At 33.7% G+C, this 26,715-nt stretch overlaps 3 protein-coding genes across 4 annotated transcripts; 1 reads left to right on the top strand and 2 right to left on the bottom strand.

Annotated features, from left to right (window-relative positions):
- The first annotated feature begins 1,832 nt into the window (after nt 1–1,832).
- On the top strand, nt 1,833–2,843 carry LOC123921865. Its single transcript, XM_045974568.1, has 2 exons — nt 1,833–2,095; nt 2,132–2,843. Exon 2 carries the CDS (start codon nt 2,133–2,135, stop codon nt 2,613–2,615), a length of 483 nt encoding a protein of 160 aa, XP_045830524.1. The 5' UTR covers nt 1,833–2,095; nt 2,132; the 3' UTR covers nt 2,616–2,843.
- Nucleotides 2,844–5,873: 3,030 nt separating this feature from the next.
- LOC123919735 (calcium-dependent protein kinase 26) lies at nt 5,874–12,896 on the bottom strand. The gene is made up of 9 exons (XM_045971722.1): nt 12,536–12,896; nt 11,592–12,407; nt 11,290–11,433; nt 11,051–11,203; nt 10,722–10,837; nt 10,258–10,425; nt 9,803–10,027; nt 7,553–7,701; nt 5,874–6,314 (listed from the first exon to the last, which is right to left on the bottom strand). The coding sequence occupies exons 2-8, from the start codon at nt 12,307–12,309 to the stop codon at nt 7,579–7,581; spliced, it is 1,647 nt and encodes a 548-aa protein (XP_045827678.1). The 5' UTR covers nt 12,310–12,407; nt 12,536–12,896; the 3' UTR covers nt 5,874–6,314; nt 7,553–7,578.
- Nucleotides 12,897–20,939: 8,043 nt separating this feature from the next.
- On the bottom strand, nt 20,940–25,626 carry LOC123919594 (mitochondrial phosphate carrier protein 1, mitochondrial-like). Of its 2 annotated transcripts, XM_045971550.1 has the most exons (7): nt 25,414–25,557; nt 25,025–25,326; nt 24,532–24,893; nt 24,369–24,412; nt 22,266–22,480; nt 22,059–22,183; nt 20,940–21,287 (listed from the first exon to the last, which is right to left on the bottom strand). In XM_045971550.1, exons 2-7 carry the CDS (start codon nt 25,163–25,165, stop codon nt 21,239–21,241), a joined length of 936 nt encoding a protein of 311 aa, XP_045827506.1. In that variant the 5' UTR covers nt 25,166–25,326; nt 25,414–25,557; the 3' UTR covers nt 20,940–21,238. The 2 variants fall into 2 exon arrangements, with proteins under 2 accessions (XP_045827506.1, XP_045827505.1); XM_045971549.1 differs by having other exon boundaries at nt 25,025–25,626.
- Nucleotides 25,627–26,715: the final 1,089 nt, after the last annotated feature.

Below are 26,715 nucleotides of genomic sequence, written 5' to 3'. Positions count from 1 at the left end.
TTATGTTAATTATTCTTAAAACAAAAGCAATTGTTTTAATCAATTACCTAAGCATATTGTTCTTATTTAAATTGTTTTCAGCATCAAGACAATATTATATTTCAAAATGTTGGTTTATTGAATAAATTAGATAGAATCGGAGATGTAGGTTATTATTGAATAAATTAGATAGAATCAGAGATGTAGGTTATTTTAATTTTTAATAGAGAATAAAGTGTTGTTGCATAGTGTTTCTTGTTGGTTGGTTGCTTATATTGTTTTGAAGAATAATTATATGAAATTAGGGATGTAGGTTATTTTACATCCATGAAAAAAAATTCACGCCAAAATGTTGGTTGCTCTGTTATACTCTAATGCCAAAGCTAGAGTGTACTAGCTAGCCGATAATAAGAGAATAATTTGCGTGTGTGATCATATTTGGGGAGAACACTCCTTATCTATAGTGTGACTCCAAAGTAATATGCTGATAAGTGTCAAAAAGTAGTAAAAATTATATTAAATCAATGCATTTATTAACTTATTTTGCAAGTAATTCATAACAAAATCTCCCCTATGATGTAAATAGTTGTTTTATTAGTAAAATGATCAAATTTTGTCTATTATACACAATCTTAACCATTTTGGCAGGTTTGCACACCTTGAGATGATTTTTAAAGCAAATGAAATTTTTTTTGAAGGTTTAGGTGGTCACTGAGCGACCAGAAGCGAGAAGCGGCGAGACAAAACAGAAAGTTTTTGGGTTCCTGGCTACTGGCAGCGACCAGTAGCGAGCAATGGCGAAATTTGGCGGTCAGTGGCCAGGTGTCAGCAAACCCACCTGTGAAGCAAGGCATGTCAGCAAATAAATCATTTCAAAACCCTAACTTAAAATCATGGTAATTGTTGAACGGCGATTAATATCACACTAGTCTAGGTGGATACGATATACACAAAATACTTACATTTGTACTTTTAACATATGCCTCAGGTAACCTTTACTCTCAAGTATAGTTCAAATTTGTTCAGATATTGATGAATAACGTAACTTGATATAGGTGAGGACGTCTAACATATTTTAATGATCCATTGATACCAGAAATCATTAGGTGTTATATTACTTACCTGATGTTGCAGTGAAATGATATTCGTAATACAGTATATTTTTACATTGTGTCATCTTTAGAATATGAGGTGGACACATTTGGTAAATGAAAATAAAGGCTTAACTACACATTTGGTCCCTTACGTTTATTTTAGGTTTCAATTTGATCCCTTACGTTTAAAAAGTATCAATTTAGTCCATTACGTTTATTTTAGGTTTCAAGTTAGTCATTTCCGTTAGTTAAGCCTAAAATATATTGTACCCGTTGTAATAATTAATTTGATTGTATTGATTTGTGAATTAACACCTGTCTCGTTTTATTTTTGTGTTTGTTGTTGGATTCTATCATGCTTGACAACTAATTAACAAAAGAAATAGATAGTGTAGTAAAAGGATTAATTATTGTATTGGGCAATCAAACATCAACATGTAATAAAGAAGTAGAATGAGATTGATATACGAATGAAGAGATTTACTATTAGTGTTGGAGTTGATTTAGGTGTGAGGTACAGTACAGCACCGAACCAAAGTTGAATGTAACGAGTAACGAATGGGAAATTGGCGGGTTTTGCGTAACAAATAATTGGGTGCGTTGTTTGTTTTGTTGTTACATGGAATGGAATAAAATAGCAAGAAATTAACAAACAGGTGAGGAAGGAAGAAAAAGAAAGGGTGTAATGTAATGAATGTAAATGATTGACCCCACAAAAGAAAGAATAAAGAGGAGACAGGCTGTGATATAAAGAGCTGCTGAGCTGTGAAGGATACATTTCACCATTAAGTAGTAGTGTTGTATAATGTATTGCATTGTATCATTTCATTTCATTTCTCTCCACAGACAAAGTTAATTAGCAAGGTTTGTTCAGTAACCAGCACGCATGCACAAATAAACGTAGTTTGAGTATTTGTCTTTCTTTCTTTCTTTCTTTCTTTGGTGTTTCCTCCCTCCTCCTGTCCTCCTGAGATAGATCTATCTATCTATCTATCTATCTATCTATCTATCTATCTATCTATCTATCTATCTATCTATCTATCTATCTATCTATCTATCATGAGCTTCTTTCCAACAATAAGTAGAAGCGGAAAGGAGTCGCTGCCTGTGTCCACCGGTACACGTTCTTCTTCTAAATCTAAACAAGATCATCATAATATTGATGCAGCAGCAGCAGCAGCAGCAGGAGGCGAAGGCATTCTTCTTCGCAGACGCCTATCATGTTCATCCTTCAACAACAACACCCCTGCAGCAGCAGAATCAGATCAAACATGGTCATTTCCCTGCAGCAGCAGATCCAAGTCATTTTCATTCTCATTCTCTATCAGAAATTGGTGGGACTGTACCTGGGCATGGATCCTATCAAGGAAGCCAATATTTGCCACAGATCTAGAAATGAACGAGCACGAAACCAAATTATTGGCTTCCCGCGACAAGGGAAGTTGGAAACATGTTTTCTACAGGATGCGCTCTGAGATCAGAAGAATCACTAATTCTGATTATTGCACACCTCTTCCTCAAACCTACACTGCTAAACATTAATTAATTAGTCTTATCATTAATTAAGATCATCCAATATCCCTCCCTCCCTCCCTCTCTCCTTTCTACTATCATGCTATAGCTACCTCTACTCTTCTGCAATTTCTTCTGTTATATTTTTTCAATTCTTCGTGTGTATTGTTATTATTATTACCTTCTCCATCAGAACCACGATTAAGGTCGTATGTAATTACAAACATTATTACATTATTATTGCTATTCTCTCTATAATAAATAATAATATAACTAGATTATTGTTTTGTTGATTTTATTTGCCTCGATCATCTCATGGATGGATATTCGGTGCTATATATGCTATAATGTTAAACTACATTGCCTTCTATCATTCAATTTTTTGGCCGCTCATAAACCAAAATTCATTATTGTTCATATATAATATAACAAATCTAAAATGTATATATATATGCCACACAAACTGTACGTACGTATTGCTTAGTAACTTTTTTAATTTGTTAGTACTACATATTACATCGATCTGTATCCTCAGCAGCAAATATGTCTGCTTCCAAGTTCTAATACCTTTTGTCGGTGTTTAGTACTATTGCTTACAATAATGGCCTAAACTAAAGACATATAATTAAGGAGTAATATTTACTGTCAAATTCTGGCATTAACCGTGTCATGCCGTTTTTTAACGATGTGAGTCTGTCTTTAGACGGTTCCACCAATGTTCCACCGCACAGCACACAATCGAAAATATTATGCCACATCACATGTCGGTGCATTACAACTTTTTCCCGGTTGTCATGTCATGTGCACATACGATTACAAATATAATGAAAAGTCTATATCTGTTGCCAAGATCAACTAATTTTTCCATGACGCCGTGAGTTTAACTTAATTGGCAGGGATTAAGGTTTGAATTCTAATTATACTTATTCATTTTAATGATAGATTTTCTAGCGATGAGACTACATTTTCACCGTCCATTTACAGATATTCCATTTAAATTTAGAGTAAAAGTTTGTATGAACTAGTCACCAAAATTGACAACAAAGAAAATTGAATTTGAGATTATGAGAGGAGCACACTCCAAAATTCTAACAATGTGATTAAAAAAAACTATTATTAGTAATTGGTAGTATTTTGTTATTTTTAGTTGGTTTTGTTGAAACTTGAAAGTGAAAATTAAATCTTTCACTCTCTTAACTCATTTTTCTCGGTGACAAGTTATTCTTATTCTTATTATATAAAATAAGTGTTTATATTTAGTAAAAACATTTTAGAAAAACACCTATTGTATATTTTCGTTTTCATGGGTAGTTGATCACAGACAGGGACATACAATCATGTGCTGTGTTTTAGCTAAAAAGAATGAATTATGAATGGCACTACCATCACCGACGGTTGTAGTTAAAATTAGTGAGGGAAGGTTGTGCGTTTCTTTTTATTATTTGAGAATATATAGAGTAAAAAATAATCTATTTTGTCTTTCAGTTGGGGCATGACATATCTCAAAAGGTTGAATTTACATCTTCTAACGAGAGTATCTAAGAAAATTTCATAAATTATTGATATGATATTTTTTTTTATTATTGGAGTTTCAGGTATAGAGAGTATCAAAATTGATGATACTGGTACCTTACCTTAAATAAGGTATCGTATCATTAATTTATATGTCAAAACATTCCTATTTGACATTCAATGACTTCTTGATCTTCGTTTTGTTTTTTTTTTTCTTTTTTTACTAACATTAATTTGATGATATTTCATATTATTCTATATATTACACAATTTTTATATATTGCACATATTCTTGGAAAAACAAATCACCAACAACTCCAAACATATCTGGTGGAACACATTTGGGAGCATTTCAGACAAGAGAATAATCAAAATTAATTATTATATTTTTTTCATTATATATTTCATGTTATATTTATGCATTTTTCACATTTTTAATTTATTGTCATGTATTTCTCATTATATCTAATTATTAATTTATTATCTATGTATTTATTAAATTAAATATATTTTTATTTTTATTTTGACAAAATAAAAATATAATTATAGAAGGGATCATTTGTTATTAATGTATGATACTCAAAAAGTGATATCACCATTGAAGTAAAATATAATATGTATGAGTTGCAAAAATATTACATGACACTTTATGGACCACTTGTTAGCAATGTATAATACCCAAAGTGATATCACCATTGGAAATGCTCTTAGAATACTACTATATTTCTTTCTTGTAAAATTAGATTCTTTTATTTTATTTACAATGAGACCAAATATAACAAATCTTTCACTATTAGATCAAACTTAGATATTAAATATATTAATTATTTAATTAACTTAAAACTCGTCTTAATTTTCCTTCTCATCGGAAAAATACGACATGGCAAAATAGATTAAAAAAAAAATTTCATAATAGTGAATGTTCCTTAAAAATATCTATAATTTGGATCTAGATTGACTACGGCCACATACGACTAAGTTGCATAATTTCTTACTATTAGATCAAAATATCTCTGATTTGGATTTGGATTCAGTGCAATCACATACTGTATGCAGTCATCAATCTGGGATTGTCCGATTAAAATCAGAATGTTTATATTTTAACATCAAAATTTAATATTTAATTACAATAAAAAATCTAAATATCTGAATCGTCTAATCTAGATCAAACAATTATGCGATACTGACTGCACCTCGACTGCATCCAATGTGACTACATTTAATCTGATTCTCTATAATTTGCGTAAGCATTACATAATGTTGTGGAGAACAACTAACTATCGCTAATATTTTTTTTTAAAAAACAATAGATACAACTCGTATTAAATAAACATCAATCATATCAATGATATCATTGTTTTAACAATAAAATCGAACAGTCGTCATTTTTTACTTTTAAAGAATTTGTTCGCAATCATTAAATTTTTTAATAATTTTAAACATTAGTCAAGTGAACCACTTATGAAGGTAGTCAACCATCCATAGTACAATTGTTCAAGTACAAAACTAGTTCTTAAAAAAATTGACCATTAGAGATGTCTTAGTGTGTATGTGAATTCATGAGCTAACCTTAAAAAATGCAGATATTTAGAGTTTGGGACTCGCATTTGCCATTTTTATGTTAGTTATTATTATTATTTACTTAATTTGGTGTTAACCTTTCGATTCTTGGGGAAGAAGACCCCAGTTATTCAGAATTGGGCCTCATGATAAGTAAAGTCTAACCAAGATATTATTAATTATTACAAATGTTACTATTATTATTAGAAGGATGCATTTAATGCCAAAACAAAACTACTGGGATATAAAATGTTTACATTGTCACTTTAACACACTTCATGTGCCCCTACAGAATCCAAATATGCTTCTCAGTTCAGCCAATACATAATGTCTTAGTGTGTGAAACTTTACATGCGAAAAATCAGAAACTGAATAATCAAAATCCTTATATGAACTATAAACAGAATGCTCCTATATGAAAGCACAAATAAATAACAGACCAACTCAAAATAGCTGCAAGAATTAGTTTTTACACAGACACAAACAAATTTTGCAGTCATACAACACACAAATGTTACACTTGATGAGTGCTCCTGCAGGAGCATCCACAATCCCCAGTTTTCTCCATGCGATAGGATCCGTCAGCAGGATTAAAAACAATTGTCGGTAAAGATTTAGGCTTTATTTTGTTCTTTCTGTGGCTTTGCTACATACAACCTGCCAAAATGGCATGTCAGACTCAGAATGTAGGACAGGCCATGTTAACCTCCGAAAAGTAACACATATTCAACGGCTAATACGTGTCATATAAATAAACTAGTATGCAAGTTAGCCTTTGTATAAGTTACTGCTTACATATAAAGTTATCATTCAACAACAGAAACGAGTTCTCTAACTTCCATGAGAACCAGAAAGAAATTTATGATTGGAAGGGATCTTTTTTGCTAAAAATGAAACTCTATTGACTATTGGGGTTCCATTCCCACCCCAAGTTTAATCACATGTCCTTTTTACGTAAACACCTCTACCATATATAAACTGCAAGGAGTTCTCTACCACTTACACTAAGGTCAATATGCCTCCAAATGTATGCCAGTATTCTGCCAAATGCCAACTACTTTCTTTATCCAAAATCATAAATATTTTTTCCCATCAGGAAATCTTACACATTCCAAATCGAAAACTTTGGACAGGGCAGGTCTGGAGTGCTTGGAGATTATTTACCACTCTAAGCACATTAATTTAAGAGTAACTGTACACATTGCAATAGCAGCTCTACTTCTATTTTAAAAGAAATAACACTTAGTTAACCAATTATTCTGTGTAAATAACCAATGATAAGAGGTGCTTGTAATTGTAGCAAGGGCATTGGCTCATGATTTGCAAAAAGGAAGTGTCAAATTGAAACTAAATAAAAAAAATCAGCAATGCGAGGGAAATTTTATTATCCAGTATGTTTGTTTGTGGGCATTGGCTAATTAGAGAAGATGGTCATAGAAGTGCTTGCTTGATAAATCGTGGAAAAGATGAAGACAGTCTATATTTGTCTTGGGACAACATATTGTCAACATTAGCAGCACTCTTTGGTCATCAACCATCATCATCTAGACCCACTGTATCCATAAAAGACACTGAACTGAATATTCTGTGAGCTAATTGTACTACAAAATTGTCATTATCCACTATTTTTGGGAGCATGGACCATATAAATGACTCATCCTTTTTACTCTCTTTGCCCCTTATTATAAGACCCTCCAACAAATTCACATGTATTAGGAAAAGTGATTGTAGTAATACTCAAAATGTCATGACTCATGACCAATAACTGAGCTTCACGAAATCATTTCTGATTATGAGATTCACGAATTGCTTCTTATAAATTCAAAAGTAAATACAGCAGGGAAAATTATATTATACTGGGCAAAAGTCTATTTTTTCTGAAGCCAAAGAAGTACCTGCATATAATGAGCACAATTAAAAGCTATTGAGCACTTGGTGCGTCCCGCATGCTCAAATTCAGACTGTTGCGCATAGTCCTCCTACCAATCCCAACATTGCCTTTTTGCATCATGGCAGAAAATTCACCATAATCAATCCTCCCATCCTAAAACAAAAGATATAAACAAAACCATGAAGCATAACTGCACAAGAGGGTGAAGGAACTTAATTCAATTTAATATTGGTATGCAAACCAACAAGTAAACATAGATCAAGAAATTATATTGTTTTGCTCAGTTAATTGTTTTTCACAAGTATAACATATTAACATCTTTGATCATAAAAAGTCTAAAGTATAGATCAAGAATAGGTCCTAACTGCACAGTGCATACTATACATACTTCATAGTGCCAAGGCCTATCGTATCATCCCTATGAACCTGAAGAATGAGAACTTTTGTAGAAGAAAACCAGCTAAAAATCCCTTATTCACTTCTCATACCAAGATTTGTAGCATAAATTTATATATAGCATTTCATTTTTGGAAACATAAATACATACCATAATTGTTCTTCATAGGATTTTCATTTTCTAGAAACATTGAACATTCAATGTTTAAATCATTATCAATATTATTAAAAATATTTCCCAATAAAAGTAATTAAACAATCATTCAACCATTCATCTCTCATGATTTCACATGATATTCATAGTTGATAACAGTCTTTCAGCGGTTGTATTTTTCATTGGCAGTATCAGAGATAACTCTACAAGTACATATAATAACAGATATACATGTTTTCTGCTCTGCACAGGCTTCATCAAAAGAGCACAAATCCTCCCTAATTCTGAAAATACATTGTGAGAACATACATCTATGAAGTCATTTTCAAGTTCGGACTTTGTTATGCATGTTGAAGCTGTGGGATTTTAGATTAAAGTATGAGAGAAAATAACAAGAATATTATTGATAATAACTTATTAATAGCTTGATACTCACTTGGTATTTATAACCAAGTGATTAGTACTATCAAATCTACAACTAAATCCCTTGATTAATAGGGATAAGAACCAACAAATCTAATCATAGAGATTTTACTTAACAAAATATAATTTAAATCTTATACATATCTAAGCAGATATTATAATATATTTTCTAATATAATAAATGTAATAAATAAATACATATATTATTTTGATGAAGTAATAACATAACATGTACATATAGTAGTCAGTAAAAATTATTGAAAATATATTCTCTTAAGTACATTTGTCCCTGCTCCCTTTGCAAACCTCACTCAATTTTTCCATCCTTCCCCTTTCCTCTCTTCTCTTTTAATCTTGTTCCCAATACCCAAATATGTTCCTAACCCCTGCCTGCCACTTGTCGAGGACAATTCCCGTACAGACAACTCTCAACAACCTCTAATTTAAACCTGTTATTCCTTCCTTGATATAGATGGTTGCTTAACATTCATATCTAGTTAAAAATCTAAAAGTACAGTGAACTTGCGGTATTCGCAATTACTTACCAATAATAGAAGAATGAAATCTAATAATAGTATGTTCTTCATACATACTTTTTAATGCATTCTCTATTCTTGAGTAATTTCATGTGGGACTCACTATATATACATCACAATACAGCGAGTGGTCCTAGGTTATCTAATGGAATCCACATGAAACTCGCACAATAATAGAAAGTGTGTTTGAAAGAGTATGTTGATAGCATTCCATTCTTATTAGTTATTACTCATTAGAACTGTTAACTCTCATGAAATCATTAGTATAGCTACATATTTACTTTTCGTCAAAAAACCCCCCTACATGTTTACTTGTTAAAGTGCCAACTGTTTCTGCATCTTGTACACGGCCATGTGTGGATAACACACTACCATGTACCCTGACCCTGTTCAGCACCAAACCTCACATTTTCTGAGATCTCCAAGATATTACTATTAAGCATAGCATCATAAAATCTCATGAAATTGCCCTAATTTACATCTCAATTTGAGGTTTGTCGTTCTTGCAGTAATTAATATAACAAAGTTGTACTGCAACACAGTTGTTTTTGGAGGGAGGAGGGTACCATATGCCAAGAGTTAATTTAATTAGCATATCTATAAAGATGAATTTATATTTGCAAGGTCAATCAATAATAAAAGCTAAGCGATTTTGGCAGTAACAATAATAATAGTCAGAACTATTTATCAAACATCCTACTGGGATTTCCTATGTCAATGTATGGCACAAGTGTAAATGACTTACGTTATCTTGATCAACTTCCCTGATAATATCTTCAAGAAAAACATCGGTCATGTTATGTTCTGCACAAGCTTGTTGAAGTTCATCAACTGTAATATAACCACTTCCGTCCTTGTCAAAATATCGGAATGCTGCAACAAGATGTTCCTCACGCTCCAGTTTGTTGAGATGAACTGTTGCAGCAATAAACTCTCCATAATCTATAGTTCCACTGTTGTCCACATCAGCCTGAAACAGCTCAAACATTTCAGCTCAACGGAAGACAATCAGAATTTACTTAACATGAATATTAGTCCCCGGTTTTCTATATCACATTTTGACGTGGTTCACCAATGTCCAATCTCCACTGTCAAAATGATAAGTTACCGGCAAGCACAGAACTCACAAAGAGAATGGCATAACATACACAAAATACAGAAAAATATATTTTTAACAGAACTAAGTCACTAACACCCTACCGCTTCCATAAGATCACGTATTTCTGTATCCTTAAGGGTAGACCCATATCTTCTTAGACCAGCTTTTAGTTCATCAAAAGTGATTGCACCGCTGTTATCAGTATCCATAGCCTGGAACATTTCTCTCAAACCAGCAATTTCCTCCTCGGAAAGACTTTCAGCAATTACCTAAGAAAATACCATATCAAGCAACCATGATAAACAACTATAACTAAAGTTACTTGGTTTCAATCATACAAAACCCAATGGCACTTCATATAATATTAATATGGCAATAATTTGAATACAATTGAAAGTATGCAATAAGGTTGGTTAATTTGGCAATCAAGAAGTGCATGATAGTATATTGCTACAAAGGCAACAACAGCACTTCATATATTATGTATGAAAATGCATTTATTTTCATAAGAACAATGTATGGTCCACATTAGTGCGTAAATTAATATTTCATTAACTTTATTTACCCGTAAAGCCATCTTCTTTAGCTTATTCATTGCAGAAAACTGTTTGAGACGAGAAAGAACAGCAGGGTCCAATGCTCTGTCTGGGGCAACTCCATTTTCACATATCCAAGGATGACCTGAACAAGCACAAAAGTAATGTCCTTTGATCTACAAAATAAATTGCATTACATATAATAATGTAGACAATCCCACTGAATATTTATACGTATTGACTAACATCCACTGAATAGCCATAGTGACCAATCCAAAAGGAAACATCATCTATTCTATTCACATAGGGATTGTCCTTGTTTATATAGCAAGTTCAGTAGAAAAAGGGACAAACATACATAAAACTTCATGAGCAGTCAACCGATCTGAAGGCCGAGAACACAGCATCTTTCTGATAAGGTCTTTTCCACTATCAGATATTAGAGGCCATGGATCTGAGTCAAAATCTATATGTCCCTTCAATACCGCATCAAATATACCCTGCTGGGTCTCTGTGCTCCAAAACGACAAAACTTTCAGTAATGGCACAGACGCACAACAAAATATCATAAGAGTGTAAGCACGAAGTGACATATACCTGCCCAAAACGGCGGCACACCACTGAGCAATATATAAAGTATGACACCGGCCGTCCACACATCTGCTTCAGGGCCATAATGCTTGAGGAGAACCTCAGGAGCAACATAGTATGGGCTGCCAACTACATCGGTGAAAACTTGACCTGAGGCAGATAGAATTAAATGAAGATATAAACAAACACTAATTAGTAAGAATATGGCATATTTGGAAGAAGCATAAAATAAAATAAGCGCATTTATTATAGCATAGCATAGCATAGCATAGCAATAGAAGCGTGGTAATAAAGAAAAAGGCAGCAACCTGGTTTGAAGAAAACGGAGAGGCCAAAGTCAATAGCTTTAAGAGAGAAATCATCGTCTTTGTTGACCAATAAAAAGTTTTCAGGCTTGAGATCTCTGTGCATAACACCAAGGGAATGACAGGCCTCGACAACACCAACAATAATTTTGGTCAACTCAGCAGCCTTCCTTTCGGTATAGTGACCTCTCTGAATGATGCGATCAAACAATTCACCACCAGAACATAGCTCCATGACAATATGAACATAGAGTGCATCCTCATAGGCACCTTTGATGGTGACAATGTTCTTGTGACCGGCCAAATGGTGCATAATCTGAATTTCTCTCCTAACATCCTCAACATCTTCCTTGGAAATAAGTTTCCTCTTGGAAATGGATTTGCAAGCATATTCAATGGATGTTGAATTGTCGGTGGCTAAATAAGTGGTGCCAAATTGACCTTGACCAAGTTTACGGCCAAGAGTGTAGAGATCACGAATATTGGGAGTCTTATGACCTAAGACATAATAAGACTGATTATCAGGGCCACGACGCATGCTGTCGTTCTTAAAGGTGAAGGGTTGTTGAGATTGTTTGGTATTGGTGGTGTTGTTGTGGTGATCTGAGTCAGAAGAACGAGAAGAACGAGTTGTGCTACGCTTGGAAGAATGATCTGACTCGGGCTGGGTGAAGCCCTGGATGTATTTTCCTTTCAAAGATCCACGGCATGTATTGCCCATCAAACAATTATTGGTGCTTTATAGATAATAGATATTATAATAATAATAATAAATATCTATCATCGGCTTTCTCTCTTCATACGCTGCGCTGTGCTGTGCTGACCTCACAAATAAATCAAACATCATTCATTCATTCCTTCTATTCATTTCAAATTAAAACACAATCTCATAGCTTGTTATAAAAGAAAATTCATTAAATAATAAATCCATAAGCGTGCGTGCGTACCAGAAAGAAGAATGGTGGAAGGAAAGAAAGAAAGAAAGAAAGAGAAGGATAATTGGTTTCCGGTCAATTGTTTCTTCTCCGGTTGCTCCGACAGATCTCCACAAACTTAGCTTCAGGAAAATTATTATTATAATAAATTAATAATTTTCTTAATTTATTTGTTTTCTTCTCTTACTTGTTAATTTTAGGATATAGAGAGAGAGAGAGAGTGTGTGTGTGATTTTTTTATAATATTGATTATTTTTGTATTGGATGGTTACTACCGAGAAACATCGGAAGTCAGTGCTGACCAGCTAGGTTGGTTTCTTTCGTTCTTTGTTTCTGTACAAAGTAGTAACACACACACACACATGTACAATATAGAATTTTCAACCAGATAGGAGTACATACATTATATCAACAACCATCACGCGGCTTTCTTTTCTGTTTTATTGTCTTTATTATCTCTTTGGTCAAATCTCTCTCCCCCTTCTTCCATTTCATCTTCTATTTTTGTTTTCGGTTATTTGGGCCGGACCCTCTTCTTTGATCTTTGGCGGCTTCATGACCCTCTTCTAATAATACTGTCCAATTACATTTACTTTTACCACCTTACTTAATATCTTTCTCGCACTCTATGAATTTACCAAAATACTCTCTCATCCGCTACTTAGTTAGGGAATATCTCCAAAAACACTCTACTCTTATAACATCAAACCGATCATATTTGGTTAATAATAAGTATGTGTACGTATGTATAATTGTTGGTAATTCTCAGGGATACGGTAATTGTTGGTTCAATCATCAGTTGGTTCAGTGGTGATTGATGTTGTACTTGATAGGAAGGGCTACGGTTCGATCCCCTGCAACTACAATCGAGAAGAAACTGGAACCACTTGATGTCGAAACTGACGTTCAAACCAAATTAGACGGTCCAGTGGACCGAGTACTAGTGGTGAAAAAAAAAATTGTTTGAGATATTTTAGACTTATATAAATTCAAATTATTTTAACATTTTCTCGATTATGCTAATGATGGATTTCACTCATAAAATCAGCAAATATTGTCTATCGCTTCGTGTCACTTCTACCGAGTTGACATATTCAACTTCATTTGCTTATATGGAGATTGAGATGGAAAACATTGTCACTTGGGTTTTAGTAGAGAGATATGGCAATTTGTTGAAATCTTCTAATAATTATCCAAACATAATTGTAACCGATCAATACAATACTTTGATGAATGTTGTTGCTAGAGCTTTTCCCAGCTCTACTCATCTACTGGTATCATAGCAAGATGTAAGTTTGATGTCAAAATGAAAGAACTCAAATCTAAGAATGTGAACAAAAAAAGGTCAAACTAAGAGAAATACGGGACACCATCACGAGGGCTGAGGGCATGGGATAGTATAGTAGAGTCTCATACGGAGGAAACATATATTATTCTATTTGTATGTTCAAAATTGTGTGTGGAAAATGCTACATTAGATACGGTGAAGGAGGAGAGTTGTAAGGATGTTTGGTGGTTGAGGTGGATGAGTTGGAGACTGAAGTGATAAAAAGTTCAGAGATTCAATTCTCACCCCACAACAAAAATATGGTGAAGAAGACAATAGTAAGGGCCTAGACAAGTCACATGATGCACAATGGAAATACGACAAGGTTGAATGTGTGCACAATAGGTTAAGTATTTGTTTGGTTATGCGGTTTGACAAAATTAATTTTGACAGAATTGAGTTTAACGGAATTGATTTTGATAGAATTGATTTATGTTTGGACAAAGAATTTGAGTGTAAAAATTAATTCTAGAATGAAAAGCTACAATTTCTAGCTTCAAGTAGAATCCATTCTGGAGGCAGAATCAATTCTACTTTTGAGGAACCAAACAAGTCAGAATTCATTCTACATGTCCAGAATCAATTCTGGGGTTTCCAAAATTGAAACCAAACATACACTAAATAAATATATGTTAGATAGCATGGGAAATTTGTGTAAAAATTGGGTCTCAATTAAAAACATGATGAAGTTGTAGTTTACTGAGATTCAAGCCTCGTTTCAAAGGAGTTTGATTAGTTTGGGACACAAAAACAAATGAAAGAAATTATACTCGAAGTTGATGGAAAGCATTGCAAAGAGTGCATTTGATAACAACCAGAATTATAGAGAAAAGGCTTTTGCAAGTAAACTTGCGATTTTCATTAATTTACAAAGGAAAATACAATCTGCAAATGTATCAGAGCAGTTTGCTCTCTCAGAAGATAACTTCTTCTGGCCAAATAATTTCCTAATAACTTCCAACATAAAATAAAAAATAACAAACATCAAACTTAAATACAATCCACAACCACAACCTGTTGAAATTTGGGGAATTTAGGTGAAAGAATAGGAGAAAATAATAAGGAACAATAAAATATTATTGATGATGATGGCAATAACCCTAATTACAATATTTACATTATTTACATTAACCAAATAGTATGATACTACCTTGGTATTTATAACCAAGTGAATAAATTTAAATCTAAACTAAATCCCTTTATTATAGGGCTAAGAATAAACAAACCAAATCGAGATATTTTCTCAACAAATAATATAATATTTTCTATATTCTAACACTCCCCCTCAAGCTAAAGCTTACTAAGCTTTAAGCTTGTTACAAAATTAACCCTAAAAATAAATTAAATCCATTGATAGCAAGCCATAAAGAGAAGCAATCAAAGAAGTAGTAAAGCAGCGACCGAAGAGATGAATCCATATCAAATTAAGTAAAAATGTCCGCAGATTAAAGTATCACAAACGGGGTATGCCCGCGGATTAACGTATCACAAACGGGGTATGCCCGCGGATTAAGGGAAAACAAACGGGGTATGCCCGCGGATTAAGGGATCACAAACGGGGTATGCCCGCGGATTAAGGGATAACAAACGGGGTATGCCCGCAAATTAAGGGATCACAAACGGGGTATGCCCGCGGATTAAGGGATCACAAACGGGGTATGCCCGCAGATTAAGGTATCACAAAACAGGTAATTAGGCCACCAAAACAAGATCAAGAGAGACTGATGATCAATCTTGGGAAGAAACGGTGGTTAAAGGTAAAGGATTCATGGAAAATTGGCATGTGACTGCATGTGTTAAGTAACATATCAATAAGGGTTAGAAAAGAAAGCAAAGGGGTAAACAAGAACCACAAATGTGTGGAACAAAATAAAAATAAATTCTAATGACGGCTAGGGTTTATATGAAAAAAAGATAAAAAAGGTAAAGTGAAGAATAACCAAGAATTAATTATTCTCGGGAGAAATTGCAGCGGAATTATGTTTCAAGGTGGATACCATGGCTCTGATACCATGTTGAAAATGAGGTATTTAGGTGAAAGAATATGAGAAAATAATAAGGAACAATAAAATATTATTGATGATGATGGCAATAACCCTAATTACAATATTTACATTATTTACATTAACCAAATAGTATGATACTACCTTGGTATTTATAACCAAGTGAATAAATTTAAATCTAAACTAAATCCCTTTATTATAGGGCTAAGAATAAACAAACCAAATCGAGATATTTTCTCAACAAATAATATAATATTTTCTATATTCTAACAACAACCAATAACTAACTTTTTAAAATTCAAACTAACACACTAATATTATATTATTTATTTATTTATTTTAATTTTTTGTTTCTCCTTTGATAAACCCTCCAAATGACGGGTTTACCCTTCTCTTTAGTCTGTGCGCTATCATTGCCGCCTCCAAGAGAAACAGCCTTGTCCTCAAGGCTGAAGGAAGGAAATTGACCAATTATGAAGTCTTTATCTTCCCAGGTAGCTTCCTCAATAGGCTTGTTCTTCCAATGGATAAGAACTTGAGAAATAGATATGCCATGTCGGATCACTGTCCGTTGTTCTAAAGCTGTCTCTGGTTCCCATATAGAATCTTCACTAGCCTCCAAACTAGCAGGAAGAGTTGAATTAACTACAGCATCACCAACAGCTTTCTTAAGAAAGGACACATGGAAAACAGGATGGATTCGAGATGTAGGCGGTAACTCCAACCTGTAAGCAACAGCCCCAACACGTTCAATCACCTTAAACGGACCAAAATACCTCGGAGACAGCTTGGGACAAATTCTAGCCGCAACAGATTGTTGTACATGAGGTCTCAACTTCAAGAAAACCAAATCACCCACTTCAAAAGAACGTTCTTTACGATGTCTATCTGCATGTGTCTTCATTCGGTCACTAGCACGGGATAGATGATGCTTCAGTTGTCGCAAGCATTCATCACGATCAGCCAAGTCACGTTGAACAGCTTCCACTTTAACTTCGCCCGGTAAATAATTAGTGATAACCGAAGGGGAACGACCATACATCACTTCAAACGGAGTTGTACCTGTAGAAGCATGAAAAGTAGTATTGTACCAATATTCCGCCCAAGGAAGCCACATGGCCCAAGTCTTAGGCTGATCAACAATAAAACAACGAAGAAAAGTCTCTAAGCAACGGTTAACTACTTCTGTCTGACCATCAGTCTGAGGATGGTATGCAGTGCTGAACTTCAAGAATGTACCTTGCTGTTTAAAGAGTTCCTGCCAGAAATTACTAACAAAGATGGGATCTCTGTCACTCACAATAGATTCCGGAATTCCATGAAGTCGAACAACTTCTTTGGTGAAAGTGTCAGCCAAAGATCTTGCAGAATAGGGACGCTTAAGAAGGATAAAATGGGCATATTTGGACAGTCTGTCTACCACTACGAAAATAGCTTCGAACCCTTTGGATTTTGGAAGGCCAGTAATGAAATCCATGGAAATATCTGCCCATACCTGATTTGGTATTGGAAGTGGCTGGAGCATTCGTCAAACCAAAAGGCATCACCAAAAATTCATAATGTCCCTCGTGAGTACGAAAAGCTGTTTTATGAATATCTTCTTCTCGCATTCGTACTTGATGGTAACCAGACTTTAGATCAATTTTGGAAAAATATTGCGCACCATGTAACTCATCCAATAACTCATCAATGACTGGAATAGGGAATTTATCTGGAATAGTTACCTTATTCAAAGCACGGTAATCTACACACATCCGCCAAGAGTCATCCTTCTTCTTGACAAGAATAACCGGACTTGAAAACGCACTCTGGCTAGGTCGGATCACACCGGACAGCAACATTTCTTTCACTTGTTTTTCGATTTCTGTTTTGTGGTGATGAGGGTAACGATATGGTCGAACATTAACTGGTCCCTGACCGTTCAGCAAGTGTATAGCATGCTCTTGCTGTCGACCAGGAGGTAATCCCTGTGGTTCTTTGAAAATATTATCAAAATTGTCCAGTACTGACTTCATTTCAGACTGTTGATTTGGTGTCACCATACCCTGTTGAACATCACAATGCAACTGATCAAAGTGATTTTCATCAACATAGTTCTGTAATGGAGTGCACTCCCTAGTACGAATCCCTCTGATCTCAATCCATTCACCCTGGTAGTCGAAACGCATTTTTTTCTCGGTCCAATCGATGTACGTGCATCCAATTTGTGTCAGCCATGCCATCCCTAGTACTAGATCATAACCGCCCAAATCAAAAAGCACAACATCTATCTCCTACTTAACCCTTTGAACAAAAATAATAACACCGTGGCACTCTCCTAAAGTCGGAGCCACATGTCCGTCACCCAATCTGATATCCCTCGCAGGAGTTTCGGTAATTCGCAAACCCAAAGCCAAAGCTAGATGCCTTGACATGAAATTTTTGTTTGCTCCACTGTCAACCAACATCAGCACCGGTATTGTCCCCACTGTCCCTTGCAACCTGATGCACTGAAGCATATCTTGATAATATTCAGTTTGTTTATCAAAAGTCAACACATGTTCAAAAGTCAGCACATTCAATTGCAATTCTTCTGCCCCTGTTTCCACATCCTCATCATTCAACACTCTTACTTCATTTTCATCTTCGGAATCATTCTCAAGTACCATAACACGCAGATTTTTATCCGGACATTGATGGCGAGGATGATACGGACCTCCGCATTTGAAACAGAGTCCTTTTTGACGACGATCGGCAATTTCCTGTGAAGACATATTCCTCACATTTCTGTCACGCCAATGTCCAGTGTTGGTAGTGTGTGTTTTATTTTGTCCAACACTAAACATTCCACGCGGACCACCTATGGATTTTCCTCCAACGTTTCCTCCAGGAAGATCGCGATTATCTTTGTTATTACGAGCCATACCCCAATCACCATGTCTACTTTCATTCTGTGTGACAACCTTGTTACCAAAAACGTGTCTGGACAGTGAACCATGTGACCTTCGCGATTTCCAATCTCTTCGTCCCTCCTCCAATTCACGTTCTACTGCTCTTGCCACGTTCATTAACTTCGCTCTTGACATGGGCCCCATAGCGATCATGCTGCGAACCTTTCCTCGGATTTTGTCCTTCAAACCATGAACGAAATAACCCAAATATTGATCATTGGGTAGTTTGGGCAGTTGTGCTACTAACCTCTCAAAATCTTCAATGTATTCTTCGATCGTTCCTTCCTGTTGAAGCGCAGAAAGTTGTTCGAATACATTCCCATCACTAACACCACCATATCTTTCAAGAAGTGCATCTTTCAAACTTTCCCATGTCAATGTTTCATTCTCCTCCAACAGTCCTTTAAAAAAATGAATTGTAGGACCGTCCATACATAATTGTGCTAAATTCACTTTGATTTCTGGTCTAGTATTCTGCACATTGAAATAAACTTCCGCCCTTGCAATCCAACCAGCAGGATCATCACCATTAAACATCGGTAATTCAACCTTTTTAACAGATAGGCGAAATTCATCCCAGGCTTCATCGTGTAATTCAGGATTTTTCTTTTTAGTACCAACTGACTCATAACTGTGCGATGATTCTTCCCCATTCTTCTCCTTATTCGAATTCAATAAAGAGATGATCTTCTCCTGGTTCTCCTTATTTTGATTCTGCATTTCATGTAAAGAAACCTCCAAAGTAGTGATTTTCTCTTCAAGTGCAGCCACTTTGGCCTCCATCTTCTTCGATGGCATCCGGCAGGTCGGACCAAATTGATAACAACCAGAATTATAGAGAAAAGGCTTTTGCAAGTAAACTTGCGATTTTCATTAATTTACAAAGGAAAATACAATCTGCAAATGTATCAGAGCAGTTTGCTCTCTCAGAAGATAACTTCTTCTGGCCAAATAATTTCCTAATAACTTCCAACATAAAATAAAAAATAACAAACATCAAACTTAAATACAATCCACAACCACAACCAATAACTAACTTTTTAAAATTCAAACTAACACACTAATATTATATTATTTATTTATTTATTTTAATTTTTTGTTTCTCCTTTGATAAACCCTCCAAATGACGGGTTTACCCTTCTCTTTAGTCTGTGCGCTATCAACATTGAATTTGATTGTGTATGAAGCAGATCGAGTAAAGAAGTGTGGTATTAATAAATTCAAATGTGGTTGCTTAATCAAGACAATACACGATAAACCAATCGTTAGTTGGTTGATTGATGATGAACTTGTCAGGGAGGACCACAGTTCGATCCTCCGCAATTGCGATCGGGAGGGGGCTAGAACCACTTGATGCCATAACTGATCCCGAACCGGATTAAACTAGTAGTTAAAGCAAAAAAAAAAAAAAAAAGACAATACACGATAATATACAGTTTTCCATGTGCATGTATAATTGTTAGGAAGATGACACACAAAATGTCAATCCATTTGGATGAAATTCACACTTACCAGAAGAAGAGGATGACAATGTCAATAAGGAATGTCATCCAAATATATATTTTGCCATGGTAAGAAGCAATTCTTGTTCTGGTATTTAACAACACTTTTGTTCTATTATGGTATTTAACATGTGTGGAACACCTCGTCCATAAAAGGCCAGTACATGATATATGTTTCCTTATTCTATCACATGCAGTCATTTACCAGTAAGCATCAATAAATGATATCAGTAACAGTAAATCCAAATTGGAGTATTTGAGGTGTTTTTCTTGCAGCATACATTTTTTCATGAAAGAAGCATAAACGTATTGGTCCAAAGGCTGAGCAAAGGTCTTTAAGCAGAGTTTCTTTATATTTTTAACAATATTTTTTTAAAAAAACATCTTATTTAAAATACAAGGTGGCATGCTTACTTGAAATAAATAAAAAAAGTTGTGGCCAGCCAGCCAACATCAACAAATTATTACACTTATCGGTGCCTACTACCAGCTACATGGGATTATCAATTATGGCAGAGGAAAGACAACGACATAGTCATAGACCAAAATTCAAATAAATTTTTTATTTTTTCTTTGTTTGTTATTCAAATAATTTTTTTAATAGAAATGAAACAAATAACAAACAAAAAACTTAAAAGGACCAAAACAATCAAATTGGATTATTATAGGGACAAAAATCTCATTCAAGCCTATTTTGTATTTACATGTACAAATGCAAAGAAATCAGGTTTAATATAGTGACTCTGTAATAGAAAAAAGAAAGGAAAAAAAAAAACATATGAGCTTGGACTGGAATTTTTTTTACAGTTATTTAAGCCTGCATATGCAGATTTGAACAGCGAACTTATCCTTATCTCACTTTAATGAAAAATAAACAGCATTAAAAAAATACATTCAGACCCACAAGACCAAACAACCACATATCACAGATACTTTGGGCACAACGGCACAAGCTACAATTTAACTTCCTCCTGGTCTCTTGCAAGTCCTCCACTAGTAGGCCTAAAGTGTAAAATAAAAAAAAATAAAAAAAGAATTAATTAATATCTGATTGGGATAAAGAACATTACAAGTTCAACAATGAACAATTATGCACATCATAACCAAGGTAGTGTGTGCATAGGGAGCACACTATACCTGGATATGTAATCTCCTTATAAAACCAAATGGTGGTATTAAAATACTTATAAGTTATAACATGCTTTATTAGACATATATATATGACACAACAACATGCACTGCATATAAATTTCTCTATGGTGGGTACACACCAAAACAAGCAAACCTGCAAAATGCACCAGAAACACAATATTCTCTTCATCCAAAACAAGACTATTGGAAGCTTAGCATGAAACTAGGAATATGATGTCAAAATTGAATATGATGTAAAAATTTGATAGACAAGTTACAATTTAATGTTGGTAAAATATCTTTAGACAGTTGTTTCATCACTTTCGTGTCAAAAATAAAAAGTGCTTCTTAGAAAAGTGTACCTCACAGGGATATGAATTATAATTTTCCAAAATCAGTTAAGAATTTAAAATATTTCAGATTACCGGTACATATCATGGAAGAAATATCATCTACTGAAAGGATAGTTCAACAGAAACACAACCTATATCAACATGAATCTATAATTAAGATTGTCCAGGCTTCAATTTCTATATCACAAGTCATCAAGCGGATCACACTGAAACTTACATTTCAAATTTTCACAAAACAATTATATTGACTACTATAGTACAGGAAAACTGATAAAAAGAAGCCACTTACAGTCCAGATAGTACTTTTATAGTGTCATAGAGAAACCACTGCAAAGTTACAACTGGTCCTAGAAGTGCAATGCGAATAGGAAGACTTCTAGTGAACAGGTTTATGAACCCAATGTTCTTGATAGCCTGAAAGATAGCAAAACTAATGAAGTTCACTTGATTGATTTTTCATATTCCAAATGAATCAGGGCATAACATGAAATTCTACCTGCATAGCAGATTCAGCCTTTTTTTTATAAAGACTGGTCATGACATTATCAGCAGGGTTGGAAATTACAGTACCAACAGCACCAGCTGCATAGGCTGCTAAGCATGTCACGCCAAGTTGTTGTGCTGTAGAACAATTTTCCTTTCTTTTATGCACGATATTTTTATATATTAGGTCCACTGAATGCTCAAATGTTGAAAACATGACCATCGAGACTGTCAAACCAAAGATTAAGAACACATAAATGTCAATAACAGTGTACAGTGTAACACCCTAACCCCAAATATTCATAATTTTCTAGTTTTAGAATAATTTTTCCAAATCACTAAATCGAGCAAAACATTTCATTTGACAAGAAAACATCAAAGATCATGGAAATGACCTAAAACCTCGAGTAACATAGATTTCTCATCAACAAGGAGATCTATACTCATACACAAGCATAATCATTTTGAACGGAGCAATAAGAAGGAAACATATCATTTTAATCATTACCCCCAAAGTCAAAAACAATCAATCATATTCTCATCAAATACAAGTCATCATGCTAGTTTACTAAATCAAGTAAAACTCATATTCAAGCAACTAGAACCAAGTATTAACTAACGGTTAAGCATTAACGAGTTAGTACTTAAAATTATCCTCATTCTAGTGTTCATTCATGAAGCACAAGTTATAAATCCTAATCTCACTAGCCCATATAATAAAAGTCCTACTTAATGCATCAAATAAAACACACAAACATGCCACTTAATTAGATCAAAATAAAATAATAAAACAAATAGCACAATTACGAAAAAGCGGTATGGGGTGAAAGTTCACATTATTTATCAAGAGAATGAAAAGAAGAGAAAAATTGAGTAAAATATATTCCAAGGAATACATGATGCCCAAGAATATTTTTGTAAAACTCGTACAAAACTCATAAATATTACATTCCTGACAAGACATCATTTTTTTGAGTGCATACCTTAAAACAAACAGGCAATGAGATTAATTTTAATGCATTGTTCATGTGAAGTTTTACTCCTGGTACCCCTGGTGTGTTGTTGTATCATATAAGAAGTTTCACATATCTTGTAGTCGTTAATAAACTATTATGATGTTTCGATTTCAATGCAAGAGTAGATTGTTGACATACTAAAATTAAACTCATAACCATATCATAAAGCTTCAGCCAATAAACTTGTTAAGTTTTATAAGCTGACATGAAAGAAGTGTCTATATTAAGAAGACCTCAGAGTATATGCACACAACTCTTCACAAAATGTCAAGCTGTCTGGTTTAATTGAATAGAAACTATATGCTAGAAGAGTCCATGACCCAACTCTTCTCTATCATCACAAGATACAAAATTTCAATGCTCAAATGCTAATTAGTTAGCCCAATATAAGGACTTTTCTAAGAAATGTTACCTGCATAGTAGGAATGGAATTGGAAACTAAAAAGAGTGAGTTCTATATGCATCAAATTGTATAATCTTGTTGTTTCTACCATAACAAGGACCACTCATAAGTCCAAATTATTGTATTGACACAAATCAAAAACAAGGCTTAAATATAAATAGGATCTTGGAAGTCCATCTTAAGTCAATAGAAGGACCATATAATAGAGAAGTTAGTAATCGATATGCCAAGGCAAGGGCATTGATGTCCTCAACATGACCGACACCGAAGACATAAATCAGCCAAGAAACAGATTTCTAAGAAACCGCTTAGCCATAGATATTTCAAATCAGACAATATGATATGTAGCCTTATATCTTGCTAAAGCTGCTAAGCTGAAGTTGGTTGCCTAATTCCATTGATATATATATATATATATATATATATATATATATATATATATATATATATATATATATATATATATATATATATATATATGTATGAGTTTGGTAAAAACAGGTAGCAAGCAATATACATTGATTGATGAATAATAGATACTAAGATAAATTGAAGAAGAACATAATAATAGTTTGAAATATATATATATAATATGAGAAGCAAATGTTGAAGGTAGAGTAAGGATAAAATAGATATTTGGGTAAAGAAAGAGTTTGCATATGCAATAGTAGTAGTAAAAGAGAAGATAGAATGTTACAAGGAAGATTGCGGCTCCACAATGGAATAAGGCCCCTGTAGAAACTGCAGTGAAGGAAAAGCAAGTTAGATATATTAAAAGTACTACACACACAACACAAGAGTGACATTAATTAATTAGGTTGCATTTCAGCTAGCAGATAATGTTAGAATAGACGACTTACCCAGCAAGACCTTCCTTTCTGTATACTAATGGAAAGCCATGAGCTAAACCCTGGGCGAAATTAGGTTGAATTTGAAGACGGATTTTGACGGCTTCAAAAGGAGCGAGGGTAACATCAGCTAAAAGCTGTGCAGACAAACCGCTGAGAAAGAATATGGAATTCCTACTAGAATTAAGCAATAGATCATCGGTGGCATAAAAGTTCTTGAAATACTCATAGAGGCCATATTTGAATCCTCCCTGAATACCGTAGCCACATAATTTGGCAGACCAACCTCTCCAGAGAGCATAAAAACCTTCCTCTTTCCAAATGGTGGCAAGGCCAGATACAATTCCATTATTGTTATATTTATTGGGATTAACCTATAATAAATAGAATGGAGGATGAGGAGGAGGAGGAGGATAATTAAGCAGTAGTAGTTATTATTTAAGAAAGAAGTAAGTAGCAATGAATTGAGAATTGAGAATTGAGAGAAGTGAAGTGACTAACCAACCTGCATATTGACTTTGAGTACATCAAGAGGAGTTATAGCGAAATGGGTAGCACCAGAACTAAGCATACCTCCACCAAAGCAAATCCCATAATAATAATAATAAGAAGAAGAATTCGACACTCCAATTTCGTTTCCTTTCATATTCTGTGATGTGGTGATCGATGATCGTCACTCAATCTTCTACTACCATTTATTCATTCATTGCTGCTCAACTAACTTCATAATAATCACAACTCTCTCTCACTGTCTTCCGCTAAAAAACAAAATTACTTTCACAGTTCATTTCGAAAGTCGCGCCTTTTCTGTCGTATCATAGCACTAAATTTAGGATCTGGATTCTTCAAAGAATATATACAAATACAAGAGAGTGGAAATACAAATACACTTACTACTGCATCCATCCGTTGTTTAAACTTCCTTTCTTTCTAGGACAATGTTTTTTCTAGGCCAAATCACCATGTTAGCCTCTCAATTTGCATTTCGCTATTATATTAGCCTACTCTCTAAATTAAACAAGGAAAATGCTCGAGTGCTGATGAGATGTTAGGTAGTAAATTTTTATAGAATTTTTATTAGAATTTGCAAATTACTGTATTGAAAATACTCCTTTCAGCCTCATATATATATATATATATATAAGTAAAAGTAGCATTTTAGGTTCATCCAGAAAGTGATGTACTTCCTTCGACCTTATTTATAAGCAAAAGTCAACAAAAAAAATTTGTCCTTAAATATAAGCAAAAATTACCAAAACCAAGTTTATTTAATGCTATTTTTTCACCCTCATTAATTGTTCTACTTTTTAAAATGATTGTAGAGTTCCAATGCAAATTTAAGGTCATTTTAGAAATTTTAGTAGAAATATTACATAAAACAAGACAAAATATTACATAAAACAAGACAATAAATTTTAGTAGAAATATTACATAAAACAAGACAAGAAATATTTGCTTACAATTGAGGTCGGAGTAGTATTTGGTCTATATTTTAGATTAGATATATCCATTTTTCAATGAATCTAAAAAAATTACTTTCGCTTACATATGAGGCCGAAGGAAGTATTTAACGAGACCCATTAAACAAAAATATAAGAGTATGTGACTATAATACTGGAGTTAATTTTACAAAAAAAAAAAAGTTGTTGATGTTATTTTTTTTGGGACAAATAATTTGATGATGTGGTCCGTGACAAAAATGACATTATAGAACATTTTAAATACCTAAATAAAAAAATCTCAAATTTTATTGTTTTTCTTCTTAACTTTTCTTTTTGTTAGCTCGGTTGTAGAGATTTCATATTATATTTGTCTAAACAAATATAGGATCCTCAATTAAAGATTTATTTTTTTATTTTTGCATAAAAAGGCTTCATATTCTGCTGCTTTTAAAACTAAATTAATAAAAAGTTATTTAAAATAAATATTGTCTCAATAAAAATTAATCGACTTTGTTATCAATTGAAAATTAATTCCAATAAAAATTAAGATGAAAATAAAGTAATTTATATTTGGATAAATTCATGTACAAGAAATTTGGTGTCAGAATTAATTTTAAAATTAGAAATTACAATTCTTAACTTCAACTTGAATCAATTATACTTTTGAGAAATCAAACAAGTCATGATTAATTCTACACGTTCAGAATTAATTTTGGTTGCTCCATAATTGAAATCAAACATAAAACAGTAGTGT

The sequence above is a fragment of the Trifolium pratense genome, linkage group LG4, assembly GCF_020283565.1.
Source record: "Trifolium pratense cultivar HEN17-A07 linkage group LG4, ARS_RC_1.1, whole genome shotgun sequence".
Lineage (NCBI taxonomy): Eukaryota > Viridiplantae > Streptophyta > Magnoliopsida > Fabales > Fabaceae > Trifolium > Trifolium pratense.
This window is presented reverse-complemented; position numbering and strand designations above follow the sequence as displayed.

Bases quoted from the DNA above. Each gene is read 5' to 3' on its own strand.
- LOC123921865 (XM_045974568.1), top strand. From the start codon at position 2,133: ATGAGCTTCTTTCCAACAATAAGTAGAAGCGGAAAGGAGTCGCTGCCT.
- LOC123919735 (XM_045971722.1), bottom strand. From the start codon at position 12,309: ATGGGCAATACATGCCGTGGATCTTTGAAAGGAAAATACATCCAGGGC. The intron at 11,434-11,591 runs GTTGCTGCCTTT...TATCTGCCTCAG, and splicing joins CTCCGTTTTCTTCAAACCAG to GTCAAGTTTTCACCGATGTA. The intron at 10,426-10,721 runs GTAAATAAAGTT...GTATTTTCTTAG, and splicing joins TAAAGAAGATGGCTTTACGG to GTAATTGCTGAAAGTCTTTC.
- LOC123919594 (XM_045971549.1), bottom strand. From the start codon at position 25,165: ATGAAAGGAAACGAAATTGGAGTGTCGAATTCTTCTTCTTATTATTAT. The intron at 24,413-24,531 runs GTAAGTCGTCTA...CCTTCACTGCAG, and splicing joins AGAAAGGAAGGTCTTGCTGG to TTTCTACAGGGGCCTTATTC. The intron at 22,184-22,265 runs GTAGAATTTCAT...GCTATCTTTCAG, and splicing joins AGGCTGAATCTGCTATGCAG to GCTATCAAGAACATTGGGTT.